Source organism: Daktulosphaira vitifoliae, unplaced genomic scaffold, assembly GCF_025091365.1.
Source record: "Daktulosphaira vitifoliae isolate Bord-2020 unplaced genomic scaffold, ASM2509136v1 Scaffold_2, whole genome shotgun sequence".
Taxonomy (NCBI): domain Eukaryota; kingdom Metazoa; phylum Arthropoda; class Insecta; order Hemiptera; family Phylloxeridae; genus Daktulosphaira; species Daktulosphaira vitifoliae.
In genome coordinates, this window is record NW_026099573.1 from 17,256,913 (window position 1) to 17,266,344 (window position 9,432).

Here is a 9,432-nt window from a genome sequence, read left to right on the forward strand (position 1 = left end):
CAATGACATTGGCTGTCTCCTACTCTCGGATCCTGTCTGCAACGTGTTTTGAAGTCTCGGTAGTTGCCTTTGAGTCCTTGGAGTAGACTCCTGTGGCACGCACTCAAGCACGTTTAAACGTTGTTTCACGAAATTAAATAATTCCAGTACAGTCGGAAAGCGATTTAACAGCTGAGCTTCGAATAATTTAACCGTATGCGTCGGTAAACACCGTGACGCCATCGTAAATAAAATAAAATCTCAAAGATCTGGTAGTTTCATCGTATTCAGTAACGATACCCATTCATCAAAAATCACTAGAAATTTATGTAGATCATCGGTAAAAGACTCGTTAGACGATTTCGGCGCTGTTCATAATTTTTCTATTAATGACGCTGCGACTAAACGCGGCTTATCGAAACGCGCCTTCAACGTAGCCCACGCAAGTTTATAGTTGAAACTTATTGCTTCTGACGCACTACCCTTTAAACACCCGGCTAAATAATAAAACTTTTCTTCATCCGTAATATTAGGGCGCTGATCCACAGTAGTGATAAAACGATCATAGAATGACATCCATTTAAAAATATCTCCATGAAAGGTAGGCAATGGTATGTCAGGTAATCGGGTAANATAGGCAATGGTATGTCGGGTAATCGGGTAAACGTTGCGCTGGCCGAACTTTGTGTAAGTGAATTATTATTACTCGACGGCTGTTCAGGTCTCCCTATCGCAAACGTCTCCGGAACGACTACGTGCGCATTTTGATTATGATGTTCTACAGGCCGATCATCACTGTGTTCATGTTGTCATGTCCTCGTTCATGTAGCGACATACGAGATTCTCGATGGACCGAAATTAAACTTTGTGTATCATCATTTATTATGAAAATTATTATTATTTTCATTATAATTGTTTTTTTGACGTTTATAATCATTTTGATTTTCCCAATTTTGCTTGAAAGTATATCTGTTTTGTGTGTTAATTGGATGGCGGTTTTGATTAGATGAAAAATTATTATTGTTAAAACGCGCTTGATAATTTTGATTATTAGGATTATTTTTGAAAGGAAAAGCATTATTATGAAACTGATTGTTATTATTTTGTGGACTACAATTATCTCTAAAATTATTTTGAAATTTGTTTGGTTGAAAATTGTTGTTAAATCTATTATTCTTTTGTGATATATTATTCATTGCTGACAAATTATTAAATCGAGAATTGTTTTTTATTATATTATCGAATATTATTATGAATATTTCTTTTTAACTCTTCTAAATTGCAATTATCAAGAATACTAATATATCTGGCAATACTTGGTTTAAGACCTTTCATTACATTTCTTACTAATTCACTCTCCAACATATTACTATCAATTCTCTTACATAAAGTTTCCATGACATTAATATAAGCAACTATTTGTTCATCATCTAACTGTTTTTTTTTTTCTAACAAAATACGTAACATATCATATTGAACAATAGGTTCAAATTCTTCTCTAAATTTTTTTCTAAATCATTCCAGGGTAATTTCTTTGATTCAATATTATCATAAAAGGTAAGAACTGCACCTTGTAAAAATGCAACTAAATATTGCGGTTTATCAACATCTAACCAATTATTAATTAGCGCTGCTCTATTAAATGTTTTTAAGAATGAGTCTTCGCGTTCGTTTATACCTCCCGAAAAGGTAGTTGGTTTGAAAAATAAATTTTTATTCATGTTATAATTATTAATTACTTTAGATGAAACTTGATCAGTATTGTTTTTATTGTTTAAGTTTTTTGAAAAAAAACGCCAAAATAATCTTATTTTCAAGTCTTATACTGTCCCAGCAGTTACTAATTTCCTATTTTCAAGTTCTTTAATTAACTCTGATTTTTTTATCGAATTTATCCACTCTAAAGTTTTTTTATATTATTCTGGGACTTCTTCTATTACAATTTTTTTCTATTTCCTCTGACATTGGGTCAATTTTGAAATGAAAATTTTATCTATATTCACTTTTTGTTTTTCTTTAAACTCAGGTATTTTCCTCTGACTTCAATTCACTATATAATTCAAATATGTATTTTTTACTCAATTCACTTTTTTTTTTATGTAGAAACTTTTCAGTATATATATTTAAGCTATAAATGATACTGTTGAAAGGGCTATTAGGTTGATGCAAGATTTTCATCTGTTTGATAACAGTTGAAGAGGAGCAAAAACAATTTTTGTTGCGTTGTGAGCAAGAACATAGAAAATTATACCCAAATTCGAATAAAGAAACTCTCAAAAGAAAATATCCCCAATAATAATTTTTAGTATAAGTATAAGCATTGTAATTCTAATTTCTTTAAAATTAAAATAAACATGATAAAATTATCATTTCCAGTTGGTATTTTTTAAATTTGTTGTGTATTAACATAAACAGAATTTGACTACAAAAAATTTAATCAATAATGCTCATATATTTTATAAAAATAATTATTCAATTATGTTAAAACAATAAAACGATCGCCCCAATGAAAATTGTACTCATTACTTTTTTTTTAGAAAATTAAAATTTGAACAATTTTTTTATGAAATATTACTCCTTATTATAAACGGCTCGTCAGATATGATGCAATATTCTTAAATATACCAATTTCGACAGTTTCGCAAAATAATACTTATTTTTCAATTCTCTAGAAAATTAGTGGGTTTAGAAAAAAAATTATAGAAACTTAAGTTATACTAAACATTTATATCTACAATTTATTTCCTTAACATTTTATTTCGAGAGCACTAATTTACAAGTCAATGGCAAATAACTGGAAAACTACCCCTTTTAGCTAGTTTTCAACCCCAAGTCGGCACGGGTTAAACTTGTTTTATCGACCTGAAATTTTTTTGTGTTCTTTTTTATATGTTTACAAATAAATTTGTGGGGTGTGCACTAAGCATTTCCGAAACTTCAAAATTCTGGGACACCCTACTAGTTACATTTGGTTAAGAGCAGGTTCGATTATTGAGCCAGTAATCAACACAGTTGGTTGGTATCACAATCTCTCTTTACAACGTTGGACAAACGTCCGTTAAAAAATTATATATTTATAGAAATAAATAGTTAAATATTAAGTACAAAAATTGTATATACATACATTATTGATAACGTAATGTAATTGTTGTTATTGAACGGACCACGAAAGTGTGTTCAATATACGTATTGCTAAAAACGGAATGAACGATATTTTGTTTTGTGATCCGGATCGACTCGTTCTCTGATACAATCCGTTCATTTGTAAAAGACCCGTCACTAATATTTATCTTGTTGTTATCTTTCAGATATCTTTAATTTTACACATCTAATACTCGTTTATATATAGTAATATCGATGTAAAGAATAGGAGTATCTCGTCTTCCTGGAGTTATTCAACCAAAATTATAATAGTTGGGAAATATTATGTTAAAAAGACAATCATTTTATCAAAAAAACCAGGTTGTCTCAATTTAATAGTATAACAAGATTTTGAAATTTTATATTGAAATAATTTTCATTATTATGAAATTCCACATTGTGTGTGTTGGTTGTTTTTTAAAGTTTTAATAAAATGACCTCAAAAACATTTACTTTGTAAATAGCATAGTTCATGAATTTTTTTCCTTATTTTTAAATTACTTACAATGAAATGGTAAATTCTTAATTTTTTAAATATTATTAACAGAGAATTAGTTAGGATGTTCTACAGATTAAATATTAGCTATTAACACGTCAATGTTTAACAAAATGTCTTACTATTTTAAACAATTTTATTTTTTAACAAAATATATATATATATATATATATGAACCAAAATAATTTCAACACATAATTTAAAATTAGTTAAAAACAACAGTAATTTAAATTTTAACTTAAATCAATTGAGTTTCCATGCTCTATTCTTCTTAACAAAATTTCTGATACTTCATTAGGCATTAATTTTACTGGTTGGAAATATGGTTCAAAGCATAATACTTTACAAGCTTCTAATAATCTACAAATATATACAATTAATTACATATATTTAATATATCAATAAGTAAAACTTAATATTTAAATTTTAAATATTGCAATTACAGTTTTTCTAATTTAAATTTATTTAAAGAAGTGTATTATTTACCGTTCAACATAAATAGTGGGTTTTGTTGTGTATCTTGATATAATTGGTAGCATTTTATATTGTACATCACATTGTAAATGCTGTGCTCCTCCCTTATTGAACATATTTGCCATGAGGATATCATTAAAGATATACTATAATATAAGTGTAATTAATAGTTGAGAGATTAAATAGTTGAATATAAAGAAACTTATGCAATATAAAACTAACATCTGATAATTTAATTGCCAATTTAGGCCAGGATTTATTGAATAATGAGTGTGGAAGATTCTTTGAGAGCAAATCAAGATTTTCTGCAAATGTTTCATACATTACCCAACCACTATCAGTTATAGTGTACTTAATGTTTTCATTTATTGGACTCATTACATGCCATCTATTAATACAAAAAAACCAAATAAAATAATTTAAAATTAATAAAATTCTTTACTCTAATTCTAAAATAATAAAATAATGTTAAAATATAACATAAATAAAGAAATTCAAGTTTTTATATTACACTTTCCATTAATAATTTTCTAAAAATACTTTTACTTTATAGCTATAAAAATAAATTAGTATGTTTCAATGTTTTATAAATAAGTCTTACCTATCTCGTTTGTAATTTTTAGCACTTCTTTTAATTTTCATCATTACATAATTACATAAATCCTGCACTAAATTATCCATCTCTACATTGTATGAATGAATAATATCATCAAAAACTGTTTCAGCATTTTCTACAATTTCATAAGGTTCACTTTCGCTCCTACTTCTTACTTCATTTTCCAACTCACATTTATAATTAAACAATGATAGAAAGTGCTGGAAAAATGAACACAAATAGAGTATATATAATTTATGTTTTTTATCTACTTCTTCTTTTTTCTCGCCTTAATCCCAACTACTAGGTGTCGGTCACTCTTATCCTAAACTATAACTGTTCTTACAGCTTCTGATTCCTCTATCCTCTAAGTCTATTTTCTCTCATCTTATCCACGATTGACACTACATTTATACTCCTCCTTATATGTTTGTCTTTATCCTATCTTCTTTAGTCACTCTACTCATCTATATAAGCATTCTCATCACTGCTAAACTTATTTTCTGCTCTACGTTCTTTTCAAACAATCCGAATAGTTTTTGAATGACTATTGAAAAGTTCTAATAGTGGACAACTATCGAATAGTTTGATAGTTACTATTTGATATTTTCCATCACTATTATTTTTGCTTATACATATAATTATTGTTTTTAAAATATTATTTAAACATTTGTAATACAATTCTTCCATTTTTAGTTAACTTAAAAACACAGCAAATATACAGCATACAAATACTATTAAGTCCAAAAATAACTTAATAAAATTTAACAATGCAGATACAATATACTCGATATTGTATACTTTAAATAGATACTGTCGTAAAAATGTATGTAGGAAAAATTAAAAAATTATTAATATTATCCATTATTGGCATTGTATTACAATGCCACCACATATTACAATTTTACCACATAGACCTTACATATATAGAGTCATTCATTAAGGATAAAATAATTATTTTCAAAGAAACAATAGAATATTTTAAATTTTTATAAAGAAAAATAATGTTTGATTAAAAAAATTCTACAATTATGTGTAGTTAAATAATTTTTTTTTCATCCCTTCAGTGTTGAAAAATATTAACATAACTTGTCTTAAATGAGAACCCCTATTTTTATTTTGTAAATTTGATAGAAAATAGATGCACAAACAATTTTATTCTTATAATTTTTTTATCAATTGTTTCCGGAAAAATGAATGTCTTATCTTTAATAAATCACTTTACAAATAAAGTTAATTTCAGTATAAGATAATATATATACCATATTAGTGCCCCAATTATTTAGAACATATGCAATATAATGTAAAGTACATAATATTTGTTGTAATTCTTCTATTATATTTTGACTTTCATTGACTTTATAAACATCAACTATTTTTTCTTTGAAATCATTTAAGAGATCTGTTTGAAGTTTTAAAAATTGGAGTCTACAATCAAGATAAAATAAAATATTATACAGTAATATAGTAATTTAGAAATTAAATAATAAATTAGAGATCTTTATGAATGTTAACTCATTAAAATATTAGAAATTGGGTTTGTTTTTCACTGAGTTTTCCATTTTTAAAAAAAATTTATATGTTGAGTTTCTATATATTACTTACTTATGTCGAGGTTGTCGAAGTATACTATATCTATCAGTCATAGTATTTAGTAATGTTAAAATGTTATCAGAGCATCTTGTTATTTTATACAAATTATCATTCACTATAATTTTCCATACATCACTATTAGTTAAAATTGTGTCCATTTTAATTAATGCATCTAAAAAAAAAAATGTACTTAATGATTGGTTTAAACAAAATTTTTTACAAAATATTAAGATTAGCTTGATAAATTGTCAGTCTACCTAGCTCAGTTAGTAACATCATGTCCTGAGTGCTTAGGTACAGAATTTCGATTCTATCACACTGGGCTTTTTAAATTTTCCCATCCTTCTAGCACATGCATTAGCTCTTAGAGAAAACGTTACACATGATTATATATATATTAAATATATATATATTTTACGAAATTGTTAATTGAAAAAAGGAAATACGTAGATTTTTATGAAATGAATGTATAAAATTATCATGGTATATTGAAAAAAAGAAATTAAATAATATCATAACTTTTCTTTCTTTACACTAATTTAAAACTCACTAATTAAAAAAATGTAATGTTTAATATAATTTAATTTAATTAATTTTAAAGGAAAAAGCTGCATTTCAAAGTGTTTAATTTCATAATAAGAATATATCACTAATATTATTGATAACTAAATAATATCTAAACAACTCAATAAGCCACAAAAAATTTAAAAAATTGTGTATATATTGTTCCCAAAATATGTAAACAGCTTTTTGAGTTAAGTATTTTAATATTTATTAGTTTTAAACAGTATTTTAGTTACTAATGTATTTTAGAAAAAAATCCATAATCAATTAAAAAATATTACTTAGCCATTATTAAATCAAAATTATTTTAGTAAATTACAGTTGTCATCTAATTATTTAAAATAGCAACAGGTAATTCTAGCTTCGATGTGAAGTAAAGAAGGTATTTTAATTAAATATCGATTAAAAATTATTACTAGCAAGCAATAAAAGAAAAAATTTGATTATTCTTATTTCTTTTTTTTAATTTTTAAATTAAATTTTTATGTATTATATCAATAAACCATTACAAATTAAATTGAAATTACATTTTCTTTCCATATTAATCCACTTAAAAAATATATGAGCTTGAGTTAGTACTTCAGTCACACTTGGGTAATCATCTGGATAGTTATATACTTTTCTTAATTCATGTTCAAAAGCTAAAGTTTCATCTACAATATGAGAAAATACAATATCTTCTAATTGAAAATGTGATAAATCTGTATCAAGTTTTATAACAACAGGTTGTAACAATCCAACAATAAATTCATGCTAAAATTCATTTAATTTTTAAAATACAATAATAAATTGTTAAGAATCACTAATTTTTTTTTTAAACTTGCTTGAACTTCAATGGTTTTTTTATTGTTTTCTAAGTATACTGGCCCTAACCAATCAATAAGGAATGATCTATAATCTCTTATCCAACTCAAAACTCTGGACAAAAACCATTCTGGTTTATCTGGTTTATTAGTTTGTTTTTTTCCAGTAAAATGAAAAAAAAATCTTTTCTGGAAAGGTACTACTAATAATGATACAGGTAAGCTTACTCTACTAAAGTGTTCCATTAATTGTATAACATTTTTTTCATTGCGATCTTTGTATTCATTACCTCTAATATTTAAAGTTAAGAAACATAAATATTTTAATGAATAAATTGAAATTAAAGTTAAAAAATATTTTATTTATATATGACAAGCACTATCACTTATTTAGTAAATGTAACATTTTCTATTAGAAAAATCACACAGTTTTTAAAAGTAAAAATTTTCTTTCATTGTTAATTGCAATATTTATAATGTTACAAAAAAATCTGTATTAGTATAATTATTTACAAGTTTTACATTTTTTTTTTTTTTTTTTTAAAAAGGATACGGTAGTTGAACTTTTATTAAGATGCTAGCTAAACGTTGAAGATTATGTTTAGTAGTGTCTAGAGATTTATTAATAGTAAATGGCCAATTAATTTGTTTTAATATTAAATCAAAATCTCTAGAAAGAATATTTTATCATGAAATATATATTACTAATAGATATTTAAATTTTTTACTCTGAATAAAATTGTTTTATAATACAATTCCAATATGTTGACATTTTATTAATATAAGAGACTAAATTTTTACATGGTAAATTGACCATACAACTGTTAATTTCACTTAAACATACATATGATTTGATGACATTGTCATCTTGCTTATTTGAGAGACCTGATCTTATTTGATTACTACACATAAAATGGAAAAACATACAATTAAAATATAGTAAATTCTTTATATAAATAAATTAGTTTACCTGATAGACTTAATACACTTAAGACAAATTAAATATAAGACTTTATTAGATTTTTCATTCATATCAGATATAAGAGTTTGAAATACATTTCTTATACTTTCAGTTTCTTGTTTAAACTTTGAATACTTTAACTTCAATTGATCTACATCTTTTATTATAGAAATAATTTCTTGTCTAGAATTTTGAACCTTATTTAGAGTTTTAATCAAAGTAGCTTGATCTCCAACCACTTCAGACATAATCTTAAAATACATTTATTTATATACTTGAAAGTAAATAAAAGTGATGTGGTATTTAATATTCACCTTATTTTTGATTTCATTATTATTTTTTAGAAGAATATTTCGATAGTTATTACAATTAATAATTATTGAATCAAAATCATCTCCTAATTTTTCATTAATGATTTTTAGAGACGAAAAATTTAAAGACATCTTTGAACTAAAAAGGAATATCAATAATCTTAGAAATAAATATTATTTTTTATTTCTTGCGGTTACGGTATAATATAACAAAATTGTATAACTCAGAAACACTGCCAAATGAACAAATAAAAACTCTTATCATCATCAAAATACTGGTAAAATCAAATACCGTACAAATAAAATAATAACTGATAATTCACTGATAAGACAAATCTTAACAAACATGACTTCAACCGTTCGACTCGGGTATTTATTTTTTCAATCGTCTGGGACATATGTTACCTACAAATTTTTTTCTAACAATATTAAATTGACTTTTGGGTATTTCAAATAAACCGAAACAACATTTTTAATAAAATGTCGCTTACACCAATTAGCTATGTAATATATCG

General features: G+C 25.1%; 1 protein-coding gene across 1 annotated transcript; it reads right to left on the reverse strand.

The window, feature by feature from the left end:
* Positions 1-3,734: 3,734 nt before the first annotated feature.
* LOC126898484 (RAD50-interacting protein 1) lies at positions 3,735-9,156 on the reverse strand. The gene is made up of 12 exons (XM_050672536.1): positions 8,921-9,156; positions 8,616-8,857; positions 8,374-8,547; positions 8,199-8,315; positions 7,667-7,937; positions 7,370-7,595; positions 6,291-6,450; positions 5,948-6,113; positions 4,692-4,906; positions 4,313-4,478; positions 4,103-4,236; positions 3,735-3,976 (listed from the first exon to the last, which is right to left on the reverse strand). The coding sequence occupies exons 1-12, from the start codon at positions 9,047-9,049 to the stop codon at positions 3,850-3,852; spliced, it is 2,127 nt and encodes a 708-aa protein (XP_050528493.1). The 5' UTR covers positions 9,050-9,156; the 3' UTR covers positions 3,735-3,849.
* Positions 9,157-9,432: the final 276 nt, after the last annotated feature.

Excerpts from the sequence above, each read along its gene's own strand:
- LOC126898484 (XM_050672536.1), bottom strand. The coding sequence starts at position 9,049 with ATGTCTTTAAATTTTTCGTCTCTAAAAATCATTAATGAAAAATTAGGA. Across the intron at positions 8,316-8,373 it reads ATAAAACAATTTTATTCAGA|AGATTTTGATTTAATATTAA; the intron begins GTAAAAAATTTA and ends TATTCTTTCTAG. Across the intron at positions 6,114-6,290 it reads CTTCGACAACCTCGACATAA|ACTCCAATTTTTAAAACTTC; the intron begins GTAAGTAATATA and ends TCTTGATTGTAG.